Source organism: Diceros bicornis, chromosome 10, assembly GCF_020826845.1.
Source record: "Diceros bicornis minor isolate mBicDic1 chromosome 10, mDicBic1.mat.cur, whole genome shotgun sequence".
Lineage (NCBI taxonomy): Eukaryota > Metazoa > Chordata > Mammalia > Perissodactyla > Rhinocerotidae > Diceros > Diceros bicornis.
The window spans coordinates 50,534,114-50,549,589 of NC_080749.1; the positions used below are offsets into that span (position 1 = coordinate 50,534,114).

A 15,476-nucleotide genomic window follows, 5' to 3' on the forward strand; every position below is an offset into this window, starting at 1 on the left:
AACCAATTCTCAACCCTCATGAGCCTTCATTCTAGGGGTGTTCATAGAAGCACACTAAAAATTTATGTGATGTAAGAGTGACAAATGCTGGGACACAAATAGAGCTGTGAGGGGATAGCGACAAGGATGCTGTTTTAGATGGGGTAGGCTCTCATGTGGTGATGTTTGAACAGGATTTGTTGGGATTGACATGAAGGAGAATGCCATGTGGTTATATAGTGGAAAGAGTACCTGGCTGAGGCCACAGCAAGTGCAAAGACCCTGAAGCAGGGTGACATTTGGCCACTTGAGCAGGAGTACAGGGAGCAGGGGGATGATGGGTGGGAGGGAAAATCAGAGAAATCTGACGGGCGTCAGATCATATGGGTCAATAGCAATCTTTTCAGTCTTTGAGGCCCTACTAGGCTTGGGTCACTACTATATTTTAATCATCATAAAACCCCTTGAAGTAGGTCTGATTACTTCCTTTTAACATTGCCTAAATCCACCCCAATGAATGGCAGAGGTCTCCTGAGATTCTAGAGCATCAAAGTTGATCAAGTGTAGTGGTCTGTCCCAGCTTGTTGCTGACCAGCCCTCTCTCCATCTATCAGAACATGTTCCTAGAACAGAAAAATCTATCTTTAAATGCAGTGAGATATTTATTTACAAGCTTCATTATTTTAAAATACTCACCTTAACCTTTTCTCATACTTAGGCAAGGTCTGATACCAAATGGGTGTTGTCTGCACCTAGGCCTTAAAAAGCATCCTACAGTGATCTTCCTTCTTTCAAAAAGTGGTAAAAAGAACTTGGAGCACAGCTGTACCAAGAAAAATGAATGGGAATTTAGCCATACATCAATAGCCCATGAGCTCTGGATTCCATTTTGTAAATGAGAACTGTCTTTACTTGTTTGGTCTATAACTCTGAGTTTCTGTGAAGACATGCGAATATTAAGTTAGTTACTGGAGAGTTCTGGGATTGTTTCCCAAATGAAATGAAGTCATAAATAATTCTAAAGATGTTTTATAATAAAAGTAGAATGAAAAGACTGAAAAATATGCAACAAAAACTCTCTGGTCTATATTAAGAAGGAAAACATAATATAAATAGAACTTAATTTCCTACATTTTCATTATCTTCAGTGAAAAGTGAGAAGATGAATAAGAATATGTCTTCATTTTAGCTACAGATGGGCCTATAAGTAGGACATGGTAAAATCAGTTTAACATGAGGGTAATTCAATCTATCCAAAAGAACCAAGTTTTCTTTTTCAGGGCATTCCAAGACTCCTACTGAGTCTTGTTCTGAATAGAAAGTAATGGAAGTTCATTTTCTAAATCTGTTGTAGGCCATTGCTGCAGCTTCCCATTAGAAAGCTATTGTTTGGTTAATTCCATCATAATTTATCATTTTATTGCCGCCTTTTATAACCTAGAGCTAATCTGATTGTGCTAATGTCCCGGGATAAGTAGGAAAGTTTTCTGTTCCTTACTAGTTAGATTAGATTAGTTTGCTAGGACTGCCATAACAAGGTACCACAGACTGGGTGGCTTAAACAACAGAAATTTATTGTCTCACAGTTCTGGATGCTGGAAGTCTGAGAACAAGGTGTTGGCCAGGTTGGTTCTCTCTGAGGGCTGCAAGGGAGAATCCTTTCCATGCTTCTCTCCAAGCTTTTAGTCATTTGCTGGCAATTCTTTGTCTTGTAGATGCATCACCCCCATCTCTGCCTTCATCTTCACATGGCATTCTCCCTGTGCGTGTGTCTGTCTCTGTCTCCAAATTTCCCCTTTTTATAAGGGCACAGCCATACTGGGTTTGGGTTCACCCTAATGACTTCCTCTTACCTTGATCATCTGCAAAGACCCTATTTCCAAACAAGGCCATATTCGTGGGCACTATCAGTTAGGATTTCAACATCTTTTGGAAGAGGACACAATTGAGCCCATAACACTGGCATGCAAGAGAGTTAAATAAAAAACTCTTTCCCTTTGTAGGATCCTCTCGGATATCCTTAAGGATTACACCTAAGAACAAGAGGATCCTTGCACTAAAAAAATCATCTCTTCTTTATGTAGGCATTGCATTGCCAGCCTGAGCCCTCTTTCATATGTGTGTGTGTGCGGTTTTGCTTCATTTCCGGCCGGTGCACCCCATCTAAGATCTATCCCTTTGCTAACAGGGCAAACCTGGAAATTACCTATGCCAAAGGACTTCAGAAACTGGCAAACAAGCTGAGCAAAGCGTTACAGAGCACAAAGAAAAAGTAAGTATATGGAAAAAATCACTCTTCAAAATAATAAAAAGTGACATATGTTCAATTCTAGCTTCCTCTTATAAATGCGGCAGGGACATAATGTCAAGCATGGCTTCCAGTTCTTGGGCACTTACTATGTGCCAGGCACTGTGCTAAACGCTTTTATAGATACTCTCATTTAATCCTCACAGCAACCCTTGGGAAGTCTTATTATTGTCCCTATTTATAGAAAAGGACTTGAGGCTTGGAGAGTTTAAGAAACTTGCCCAAATCACACAGATAATGAGTTGCAGAGCTGGATTCATCCTGGGTCTTTATGACTCTTAAGGCCACTGTCACAATAGTCCCTGGTGATGATATTTAACTGGGGAAGCAGTGTTGTTAAGTCGGAAGGTCTTGGAGTCAGGTAGTGTGAATCCCACTTGATCTCAACTCTGTGACCTTTGACAAGTAATCTGGCCTCTCTGTGCCTTGATTTCTTCCTCTGTTGGATGGAGTAACAATAGGTGCTCCACTGTGTGTGTGTGTGTGTGTGTATAGGGGGTGTGTGTTAAATGAGGTAATGTATATAAAGAGATTATCACATTGGGTTCTGAAAAAAATATTGGTTCACATTTTCTTCAGTACATTGCAGGACTAAGAATGAAGTCAATTCCTTCTTTTGGGGAAGAGAAGAAAGGTATTGGTATTCTAAAAATGGTCCATTAGTGACAATTTGCTATGAAGATTCTTGACTAATGCTGGCAGATGTCACCCTAAACTGGCAGTGCCGTTGCAAAGGTGTCTTTTGATGGTGAAGGAGAGAGGGAAAGAAAAAAAGGAAGCCTTCTGGAGCACAGATTGCTACTCCTCCTCAGGCATCTTCTGTAAGAGCAAATAATGGCTTTGAAATTGCTCTGACTGAGCTTGATTTTTAGGAAAGCATTTTAGTAGACTACAAAGGAGCCAGTATAGCGCAATGGTTGAGTATAGATAGATGTTATTTAGACGACCCAGGTTTAAATTCTAGCTCTACCATTTACCAGCTGGGTGAATTAGGGCAATTTGTTTTATCTCTCAGTGTGTATTTATTTATTTATTTATTTATTTATTGGTGAGGAAGATCAGCCCTGAGCTAACATCCATGCTAATCCTCTTTTTTTTTTTTTGTTGAGGAAGACCGGCTCTGAGCTAACATCTATTGCCAATCTTCCTCCATTTTTTCCCCAAAGACCCAGTAGATAGCTGTATGTCATAGTTGCACATCCTTCTCTTCTAGTTGCTGTATGTGGGACGCGGCCTCAGCATGGCTGGACAAGCGGTGCGTCGGTGCGCGCCGCGGATCCGAACCCGGGCCGCCAGTAACGGAGCGCGCGGACTTAACCGCTAAGCCATGGGGCAGGCCCACAGTGTGTATTTAAAACGGCAATAAAACCTATCTCATGTAATTGCTGTGAAGATTAAATGAGATAACATGAGAAGAGTCTTTAGTACTTGGCATGGAGGGAAACCTCTGCAAGCATTCATTAGGATTTTGACTCTAATTACCTCCTAAAGAAGGAAAGTTGTAGGGGTGTGTGTTATTGTATTGCAACCCTAACATCCAGCATGGTACTCCCAAAGAGTTGGCATGTCCAGAATGTTTGGTTAACCAGGATTAGTACAACAATATTTAATAATAAACATTAACTGAACTTTTATCTATACCAAAATCTGTGTTAGGTACTTCTATAGATAACCCAAATTATTTCTATTTTAAGAGACCAATTAAGTGAGGGTCAGAGAAATCAAGTGATCCTTCCAAGGTCACACAGGAAGCAAAAAGGAGCATGTGGATGCAGACACAGACCCCTCTGAGGCCAACGCCCTCAGCTTCCTGCTCTGTTGCCCGGCTCCTCTGAGGGGCAAACGTCAGACTCTTTCCCAAAAGTGTGACTGGCCTCCTTTTTTAAAAAATCAACTCTATTGAGGTTTAAGTTACACACAATAATAAGCACCCATTTTAAGCATATGGTTTGGTTGATTTTGATGCGTGTATACACCATGTAGCCACCACCAAAATCAAAACAGACATTTTGATCACACCAAAAGATTCCTTACGCTTGTTGGCAATCCTTCTCCCACCCAGTCCCAAGCAACCACTGATCTGCTTCCTTTCAATATAGATTAGTTTTGTCTTTTCTGGAATTTCCTATAACTGGAAACATACAGTAGATACTCTCTTGTGCCTGGTTTTGTGCCTGGCTTTGGATACATAGAAAATCTGGCACCCTTCGGTCTAGTTCTCCTGTTCTCTGATTGCAGGGTGCAATCTAAGTCATTTGGAGGCAAGACCTTGGCAGTATCCTGATTTCAGCAGGGGCATCGGTCTGTCCCCTCCTCCTCCATCAAAGTCTCCACAGGCCTCTGTCTCTGAGGTTTCCTGATGCAACTGGGCTTATTGTTCTGACTGTTGAAGAAAGTTCTGACTAGATGGGCCACTGTGAGCTATGCCTCTTCTGTGGGAGAAAATAGCATTATACTTCCTAATCCTCACTCTGTGCTTCTAGGGACAGGGCAGGGCTGTCCTTTTGTTAAATTGAGATACTGTTGTCCTAAAAGCCAGCAGAGAACAGGAGCTAGACCCTAACCTCAAGAGCAGCGTGCAGGCCTTGCATCCTCCCTCACGTCACTTCTCTGAGCCTCGGTTTATTCATCTGCGAGATGAGGAGCCTGAAAAGATTGTCTTTAAGGGCCTTCTACCTCTAGCATGTTATCTCCTACCTCTTCTAAATGCCTTCCCACTCTTGGCTACTTTATTTTCTGGTTTTCTACAGACATGAAGTGGAAAATGAAAATCGAAATGAAAAATGACTGAAAAAAAAGCAGTGTACATAATGACTACGGTGCCAATAAATATGTTGGCAGAATTTAATCCCATGGAGAAATTGAAATAAGATTAGGGATATGAATGCAATCGCTGAATGCATTGAATCAGACGTGCTGCTTTATTTCTCAGACGTAATTGGGAAAATGACACCCACTTTTGTGCCCCCCTGTTTTTGCCTCCAGCTGCCTCGTCAGTGCCTGGGCCTGGGTCTCAGAGGGCATGAAATCTGCTGCGGATCTGCATCAGTGAGTGCTCCCACCCCAGCCTGCTTCAACCCTAAAGGGAGTCGTAAATATTTAAAGTGGGTGTGCTATAGACACGCCACTTCGAACTTGCACTGAGCAGATACACCGTAATTTTATTTCCCCAGAAAATAATCTGGAAAGTAGATATAAATCCTAATTCTATGCTTCTGGGTCTTTTATATTCTATTTCCAGAAAACTTGGCAAAGCAATTGAATTGGAAGCGATAAAACCAACTCATCAAATCCTGAGTGTACACGAGAAGAAGAGAAAATCAGTGAGTCAAAATTTTCTTTTCTCCTCTGTTTAAGCAAGATTTCTGTCTCTGGCTCAAGAAATAGAAGGTGATCTAAAAGTGATAGTAGGTTTCAGGAATTCACCATAAAAATAAACACAAACCCAAAGATGTTGTATGTACAAGGATGTTTGTTAAAGCATTGCTTATAACAGTGAAAAAGTGGAAACTTCATCATCATTCAAAAATAAATTATGATCAATTCAAGCAATGGAATATTTAAATGAAAAAGCAGGATGAGAAAATCTAAGAAGATGATCTCAATTTTATAAAATAAATGTGTGCGTATATGCATAGGAAAAAACCTGACAGAACCTCCCCAGAATGTTAATAAGAATTATCTCTACACGGAGGAATTAGAGGTTATTTTTATTTCATTTTTTGTACTTCCATTGTATTTCAATGAATAGATATTCTTTTTGTAAACACAATTTTTTAAAAGAAAGCTTTTCTATGCTTATCAGTTCGGGATTATGTAAAGGCAGTAATAGGTGTAATCCTCAAATAGCCTTAAAATTGAAAAAGAAAATAACTGAACAGTTCTTTTCAGGGCCACCTGGTCCTCTTGTATGGCACATCCTCTAGTCTTTCTGCCTACCTTTTCTTCCAGAACAGTTTCATTTGTGCTCATTTTTCTTTTTACTTGTGTCATATAGTCATTAAGCACGTTAAAATATATTTAAAGACAACATAAAGGGGTGTTTCGTAAGTGCTGCTTAGCTCTGATGGGAGTCATGGTCACTATTTGAAGGCCGGGTGCAGGGAAGAAGTTCCTAAACAGTAATAGGCGGTCCTTGTGAAGGGAAGGTGCAGTGGCTAAGGGGAGTTTCAAGTGACCACAGCCAGACAAAGCAGGTCCTAAAAGTGGTAAGTCAGTAGGAGGAGGGGATCTGTAAAAGCCCTGATGGAGGAGAAATGATACAAAAAATTTTTTTATTCAAATCCATTAAACTGAGTCAAGAAATGGAACTGATGTTTGTATGGACATGCATGGTTTTTTTTTGCCAGAATGGATGTTCTACTTAGGGCTAGTGTAATGGGGGAAATTTACAGTAATTACTAGAAAGCAATATTATCTTCTCCCTTTGCAAACCAACTTAATAAAAACCAAACACTGGTCTATATTTCGTTAACTACACAATATTTTTCATACCACTAGTAATATGATAATTACTAGTGTTTCCTTAGTACTTAACCATAAATTACACACAGTGCTATGATCGTTGTCACAGCGCTTCAGGTAATTGATGTCATGATCTCCCCCACAATACTCTTCCAGTCCATAATCTTGTTTTCAGCTTTGCCCCTCCCTGCTGCCCCCTCACCACCGCAGTCCACTCTCTCACAAAAGATAAAAGATGAAAATTTTTTTAAAAAATTGAACTTGTTCCACATTTCAGACACATACATATACTAGAGTCACACACACAGCTAGAGTCAAAAGTGGCATAGTGCATAAAATCATTTTCACTGTATTTGTGACAATAAACTTCCAAATTTAGTCAATTGGAAAAATAAAAATGCAGGGTTGATAGATCTCAGGGTAGTTGAATGATGGCTGATCTGTGGTCCAGGAAAAAAGGTTCTGCTGTAACTTATGTCTGATCGCCTTGGAGGGTTGCCTACATCCATTTTTATCATTATTATTACTGTCCCTTTGACTGTTTAAAAGCCAGAAAAAAAGTAAATTATGATAAAGAATTTAATCTCTTTGAAATTAAGCAATATTCACTTCAGGGGCGATGAGACACTTAGTAAAAATAGCACTGCTAGGACTGTTGCTGATTCTTATGGTGTTCAAGTTTGGTGATACAAAATTATGTAAGATTCTCTTTCACACAGACTGTACACATTATGTTGTTTTTACACAGTTATATACTAGAAATAAATATTTTGCAAATGCATTCAGGCTAAATCCTGTCAAGAGATTCTTGACATGGGGAAAATATAGTTTGGCTACTTTTCTCAGAAAATATGTCCACTGTAAGATTTTGGAATTCCTATAAATTGTGACAGTGATTGTGGCAGAATTAATAAATCAGTATCATGACTCAATAAGAAGACAGCAAAAAATTTTTTTTCCTTTTTTCTCTTCAATAGCTTGATAATGAAATTGAAAAGACAGCAAATCTTGTCATTAGCAACTGGAATCAACAAATTAAGGCAAGTAAACACAAATATCATTTGTGTAAACTCTGCTTTTAGGATTGAAGCTTTTTGCTTCTGCACAAATGTGGTGCTGTGTTGTAGTGTTGGTATTGCTAAGAGCAGACTAAAGAGAAAAATGTTTCCTCACCTGAGTTATTATATAGATATATCTTTCAACTAAACTAATAGAAGAGCAGAGCTCTAAATATGATTATTATTTATAGCAAACACTTAGCATTTATTGTGTGCCAGATGGTATATATTTAATCATCACAACAACCTATGTGGTATGTGATCTTGCGTTGTCCCATTTTACAGATGGGTGGGGAAACTGAGACACAGAGAGGTAAATGATTCGCCTAAGGTTACAAAGCTGGTTAATGGTTAAACCAACAATTGTTACAACTCTTTGGGCTCCAGGGTCACTGCTCTTAACCATTATACTACACTGACTGCCTCTCAGTACAATTTGTAACTTAGGGCAAGTGACAAATTCTATCTTCGTTTTGGTCTTATCATTTGCAGAGGAGTGTTCGTGATCTCTGTCTCACTAATGAGAGGAACACTGTGAGGGGTGGGTGGCAATATGTAAAGGGAAGTATATATTGATTCCACAAGTCTGTACCGTTCACTTCTTGTGCTCTACTCTGTACTAAGACATAGTTCTTTTGTTTTCAAGTAATTTAAAATTTAGTTGGCTAGATAACATATGGGCAGGAAATAATGAATGAATTCTAAGGAGAGAAATTACGATCTGATGTGAGAAGCTAGGGCATATTATTACAGGTTCTTAAGCAGAAAGAAGAACAGATAGAACCCATATATACAGAAGATTATTCTAGAACAATATAGTTTAGGAAGAATTCATTTCAAGCAGAAAGGACTAGAAGCCAGTGGTGAAGGAACATGCTAAGAAAACCCAATGATACCCTTTGAGAGGACTTGTGCTCCAAAGGCTGAAATTCTCCTTTCTTATCTCCAAAGTGTTAGTCCCAAAGAGAACTTTCCCAAATAGACAGCCACTAATGCCAAATAACCAGAGATGCCCTCAGAAACAGGCAGCACCATCTAAGCCGTCAGTGTTGCCTTTGAAGCTTCTGCTGAAACCGAGGACTTCATAAGACCAAGGACATTAAAGAGAAATGTTCGAGATAAATGAATTTCTGTATCCATAATAGTAGTACTAATAAAAGGATGCTCACCAGAATCACCTTTACAATAAATATTAAAAAGTCCCAGAAACAGTATCCAGTCATTTGTTTTTAGTTTTGCTCTTGATTTTATGAACTTTCTTAAACAGGATTTGTTTCTAAAAATTCACTCTCTAAATACTCAACTTTCACAGAAAATTCAATATAATGGACCAAAGAGAGAAACCGTGCTCTGCAGTTGCAATTGCTTTCAAGAACAAAAAGCATCTTTTATTATTTCTCAGTTTCCACCAAGTAATTATTCTAAATAAAACGTGTTTATTTTTTATGAAGAATGACAGAGAAATTAGAGAACATAAAATTCTTGAGCTATAATAATTCTCTTCCCAGTTACAATTCAAGGGATTCAGCATGTCAGTAATGAAGTACAGTCTATTTTGAAGACACAAATGAAAAGCCTCAAAGGATCAAATGCTCTGGCCTCACGCTCTTCTTTATCAGTGGGCATATGACTAACTGGAGGTGGAGGAAGATGTTCTGTGAGCGTCTTGTTCCTTGAATTCCCTTTTGAGGAGGCTTCATATGTTTAGAGACATTCAGAAGGCTTTGCCTCTGATTCCCAAGGAAAGGGAGACCTGACCTTTCCCTTCATTATCTGGTTTTACAGTCATTGGAAACCTGATGTGAAAAACCAAACAGTCTTTCAATCAACCCAATTCCTGAACAGGCTGAATCCAACTTAAATCAAATTCTGTTTCTTTATTTTATGTCTGGAGCACCATCTTCTGCCAAGTTGGAACTGTGTAGAATAGGAAACGATCCCCTGAATTATAACCTACTCCGAGATCTGAAGTATCAATAGGGTTGAACTATTCTTCTTTCCCAATTCCCACCTACCCTGCCCACCGCAAATGCAAAACATTTCACAAGATGCCAGGCAAATGCCCAGCTCTTAAGCCTGGGCATCAGGGAACAAAATTTCCCCTTTCCTATAAGTTTTAAGAGAGCATCTTAACCTCAGTTGTGGCCCAGGTTGACTTAAAAGAATGAGGCAGGTGGTCTTCCATGTTTGTTGTGATATTTTTTGTGGTAAAACCATTTCCTTCCATTATGCATCTAGAACAATGTTTTGGAAGCTTGCAGGCCTCGGTGATTTAACAAAATGTATAACCTTATTATTATTTTTTTTTTGTGTGAGGAAGATCAGCCCTGTGCTAACATCCATGCCAATCCTCCTCTTTTTGCTGAGGAAGACCGGCTCTGAGCTAACATCTATTGCCAATCCTCCTCCTTTTTTTTCCCCAAAGCCCCAGTAGATAGTTGTATGTCATAGTTGCACATCTTTCTAGTTGCTGTATGTGGGACGCGGCCTCAGCATGGCCAGAGAAGCGGTGCGTCGGTGCGCACCCAGGATCCGAACCTAGGCCGCCAGCAGAGGATAGCGTGCACTTAACTGCTAAGCCATGGGGCCGGCCCTGTATAACCTTCTTGAGTATACTCAATATAATGAAAAAATGTACAGTGGTTCTCAGGGCAAAATGCTAGCCACTCTGCTATTTTAGGGAGATTTTGAGGTGAGGGCAGAAATGAAGAACTAAAAATATACAATCATTCAAGCTAGCACATGAGCATGACTTGTTCCAGAACAGAAGACTTTCTCTTGATATCAATTTCTGCTCCTTTGTTACTTTTTTTGTATGTTTTTCACTCTAGGCCAAGAAGAAATTAATGGTGAGTACCAAGAAGCATGAAGCCCTTTTCCATCTTGTAGAAAGCTCCAAGCAAACCGTAACGGAAAAGGAGAAGCAGAAGGTAACCTGTCACGGTCAGCTGGGTGCACGTGGCCTGGAGACAGACAGGCTTCCTGCCCTTAGCTATGAACACAAGAGAGCTGGCTGATTCCCTGCTCTGTGTGGGCTCTCTGCAGAGCTGTAGTGTGACAGAGTATGAGAAGAGATTCTAAATCATTCCTGGTCCACATATATTTTTAACCCGTATTACTGACAGATGATAAATTAGACCAATGGTGTCCAAATTTTTTGATAGGGAACCCTATTAAACATGTCTCAGCCCACACCCCAAATAAGTAAAAAATTCATATGCATATATGATATATAATATCCTTTACCCATGTTGTATATTACATATAGTACTTTATATGTTATGCTAATATGTTATAAACATTATAAAACATAAAAAAGTAGAAATGTTTAAAGGAGGAGATAAAATGAAATAATATTTTAAATGACTAGCTAATCATGATGTCTTCAAATAATCATTAAGTGACATTTCCAGACAAAATACACATTTGGGGCAAAGTTCAGCCTTAACCATAGTAAATATAAATTCATATTTCTAATAGCCCTCTTGATAATTTTAAATTTTTTGGTCAACTTCTTGTCAGATCCTACTAGACCATCCCAGTTTTTGCCTTTTCGTGAGGGTGAGGTTCAAGAGCAGGAGAAAGCACCAGCTCCAATGTTTTCTTGCGGCTTCCTTGTGCTTACGCTGTTAGCGTCAATGTTGATCCACAGCTTCTGAGCATAAACCTTTTAAAGATGTTTGTTAATTTTATGTGTATTAACCTAATAAAGCTAGAAAATAAGTCTGTAAATCCACATGACCCAGATACATGCTGATGGCCGTTGTCCCAGGACGCTGAAAGCGAAGACATTTATGAGGACCCACGTCAGCTTCTCATGTTGTAAAATTCCCACTCTTCCTGCAGAACACTTCAGAATCCGCAACTGTCCACGTGTGGGCACCAATGTCAATTCATATATCAAATAAGAGCAAGCTTGATAACTGTTTTTTGACAAAAAGGAACACAAATAATATTGGAGTGCAGGCAGAAAATATTATCTTGCACACTTCTTGTGCTATGTGCCCCAGATTGGAAACCTCTGAAATAGTCAATATCTTCCCCAAAAGGTGGAGTCCCCCTAAGGAAATTCAGGCAGCACCACTGCAACTCAAAACATTCTTAAAAGAAAAAGAAAATTGTCATTGCAAAATTGTCATGCTATCATTTCACCTGAAGAAACTATTAGTCAAATAACTTAAATTCATTGTTAGCAAGACTTTACAAGATTCTTATTTTTTCACATGTCAATCTTCACAGTTTGAAATGATCATAACAAGTATTGAATAATGAGACAGCTTTCAAGGAGGTGAAACCACAGTGAGTTAAAACCACGCTAAGTAAGCCCCAGGACCTGTCATAGGCATACGGAGCCCTCATTAGAAGCTATTCTTTATTGATGTCAAGCAATAACAAAGAAAAAAGCATAGGCAGCTAAGTGGTGAATTTCCTCTTGCTTCCCTCATTAGCAGCTTCCTGGGAGGTTGAAGTCCATGGTCATCCCCTGCCCTCCTCCAGCTGATCCTATAACGATAGCCCTTGGCTATCTTTACATCACAGACCCCTACCATCATCATTGTTTTACTGGTAGGTTTTTTTTTTTTAGTCTTAAAGCTAAACACCTAAGGCAGCATTCACTTTTGCATCTCACAGAGGTACCCATGATCTCCAACCTGAGCTGAGCAGGTTCTGTGCTGCTCAGCAATTCTTCCTGTTTTCCTGCTCAGCTGTCCTTGTTCTCACCAGAAGCTGAAGTAAATCTCCATTTTTCTCACACCTCCATCCTCACCACCCACTCTCAGCAGGCTATCTTGCCTCCTACCTCACAGAGTAAACAGAAGTCAGCACAGCCACCTGCCTGCTAAAGTCCTATGTTCAATGAGACAAGGCAATTCTTCATCATGTCCTCTGATTCCCATCCCATCCTGTTTCTCAGAGACCCTTCTCTTCGTTACTCCCCTCTCTCCTGTATCTGGGACATCTCCTTCTCTAAGAGGTGCTTCTCATCAGCCTTCTCAACGCCCCACTATCTTGGGAGGGTAGGGAGAGTCAGGGAGACACCTTTCCATGGCCCTATTCCTATACCTCTCCAGATATTATCTCTCCTTCTTTTTACAGTAAGATTTATTGAAAGGGTTGTCTGAGCTCTGTCTCCACTTCCTCATCTCTTGTTCACTCCTCAAATCATCCCAATGAGGCCTTCTCCATCATTCTACTAAGTGTGTTCTTGCCATCGAAAACAATGTCGTCCTTGTTGCTAAAGCCAACGGATACTTTCCAATTCTTACCTTATCTAACTTCTTGGAAGCAATAAACTGTTGACTTCCCCTTATAGAAACATCCTCTTCTTTTAATTCTCTTCTTCACCAATATCTTACTCTTTTGGTTTTCCTTTCTGGCCATGTTTTCTTAGACTCCTTTGTGGACTGCCCTTTTTCTGCCTGGCCTTATATATTGCTGTTTCTGATAATTTCTCTCTGGGGTCTCATTCTTTTTACTCAGCATTGTATCTCCAGTGTCCAACACAGTACTCTCAATATCAGGTACTCAATAAATATACTCTCAAGGCTTCAACTACCATATCTATGCCGACAGAACTCGAAGTTATATCTCCAGCCCAAACCAATCTCTAAACTACTTTCTGGCACCTCAAACTCAATATTCAAAATCAAAACCATCACTTCCATCCAACAAAAATATACTTTATTTCTGTGTTTTCTATATGTTTGAATATTACCACCCACCATATCCTTCTGATTCTAACTCCTAAATCAAATTCTTCTTGAATTTATCTACTTAGATCTATCTCCACTGCCACTGCTCTCTCCCAGGCCACCATCATCATTGCTTGGATTACTCTAACTGACGAATGGGTCTCTTGGCTTTCAGGGTTGCCTCCTCCTGTCTATTTGCCATATACAAACCAAGCTGATTTTCTAAAACTTGAATCTGAGGATATCATTTTCTTTCTTTTCTTTTTCTTTTTTGGAGGAAGATCGGCCCCAAGCTAACATCTGCCAATCCTCCTCTTTTTGCAGAGGAACATTGGCCCTGGGATAACATCCATACCCCTCTTCCTCTACTTTATATGGGACACAGCCACAGCATGGCTTGACAAGCGGTGCATTGGTGTGCACCCGGGATCCGAACTGGTGAACCCCAGGCCGCTGCAGCAGAGCACGTGCACTTAACTGCTTGTGCCACTGGGCCGGCCCTCATTTTCTTTTTAAAAGCCTTCAAAAGCTTCCGTGACCTCAGAATAAAGCACAAACTCCTTTACATGGCCCATACTCAACTCTGACTCCCTGACTTGACCCTTGCCTGTTTTTCAGCATCATCTCTTACTATTCTCTCTCTCAAATTGTGTGCTCCAACCTCACCCAAAAATTTTCATTAACATGCCATGCTATTTTGCTTCACCAATTCCTACTTCATTTTAGTTTTGTTCCTACAGGGATCATTTCTGTGAGCACCTACTATGTTCCAAGTCTCAGCTTAAATGTCATTTTAATTCCAAGGTTAGTTTAGATGCCTGTCGTGGTAAATACTTATATCACCCTGGGATCTGTTACACAGGATAGTAATGGCCTGTGTGGGTCCCTGACTAAAGAGGGAGCCTATCTTGCTCCCTTTTCTATTCCCAGAGTCTTGTACATGACACATTGTGTCACTCAATAAATGTTTTATGAATGAATGAATGCATGAGATATTTGTTCCAAGAGAAAGAAAAGAGGAAAGAAAATTCAATCTTTGACAAATTTTAGTGAAGTTTTCTGAGAAGTTCATTAAATGAGAATATAAGAGTCTACGTTCTTTTTTTGTATCTATTTGGGGCTATTTGCTGTAAATTTGCTGAGCAGAAACTTTTAGCCAATAGTTGTATAGTGCAGGCTGATGAATGTGAGTGGTTTTCTCAAAAGTGACTCTGTTCTCATCGCTGGGGGGTGTAAGCATTGTCAGTAAGAATCTAACGACAATGATTTAGCAAAGTATAGCCATGACACACTTTCAGCTCTTTCACTATATTATTGTCAGGTTAAAATTCACAAGCTCATGTTTCTATAGATAAATGTGGTTCATTACACTTGATATACAAAACCAAATGTGTCCTGTGTAGGTCATACATCAGAGCCGAGGGACAGTTGAATGGCTAGCATATCAATTGGAATAATAGAGTGAGTGGTGTTAATATTCAGCATTTTGGATGAATGTTCTTCATTACTGAAACTTTAGTCAAAATGTCCTTAAACATAAAGAGGATCATTCTTAAAAGCTTTTGTCTCTGTCCTTGAAACTCCTAAACTGCTTAAGTCAGAGGGATCCTCGGTGTTCATTAAACTGTGGTTTGAGGACCATTTGCGTCAGAATCATCTGAGGAGGTAGTGAAAATTCAAATTTTCCAGTCCTACTACAGAACTTCTGGCTCAGCATTGCTACTTGTGGGACCCTGAAAATCTGCAATTTTACAAGCACCCCAGGTTGTTTCTAGGCATACTAAAGTTTGAGAATCATTCATTTAATCCAACTTCCTCCTTTCTCAGAGACATGAAATTACTTCTCTGAGCATTTTCCGATCAATTTCAGCTACCCTGGTCCAGAGAGTTTTGTATTACTTTGATTTTCCAGAAGATTTCACAGTGAGAATGGCCAATGTCGGTGATTGGCAAGAGGGGGCTCTTTGGAAGGAG

General features: G+C 39.7%; 1 protein-coding gene across 10 annotated transcripts in view; it reads left to right on the forward strand.

The window, feature by feature from the left end:
* NOSTRIN (nitric oxide synthase trafficking) overlaps positions 1-15,476 on the forward strand; it is a 59,184-nt gene that overhangs the window by 20,916 nt on the left and 22,792 nt on the right. For 7 of the 10 annotated variants that reach the window (XM_058549180.1, XM_058549182.1, XM_058549181.1 and 4 more), the window contains exons 4-8: positions 2,168-2,251; positions 5,273-5,335; positions 5,529-5,610; positions 7,729-7,791; positions 10,641-10,739. In XM_058549180.1, the coding sequence (XP_058405163.1) occupies positions 2,168-2,251; positions 5,273-5,335; positions 5,529-5,610; positions 7,729-7,791; positions 10,641-10,739 (391 nt within the window). The remainder of the gene's footprint in view (positions 1-2,167; positions 2,252-5,272; positions 5,336-5,528; positions 5,611-7,728; positions 7,792-10,640; positions 10,740-15,476) is intronic. The other 3 variants (XM_058549185.1, XM_058549189.1, XM_058549184.1) reach the window with 2 other exon arrangements.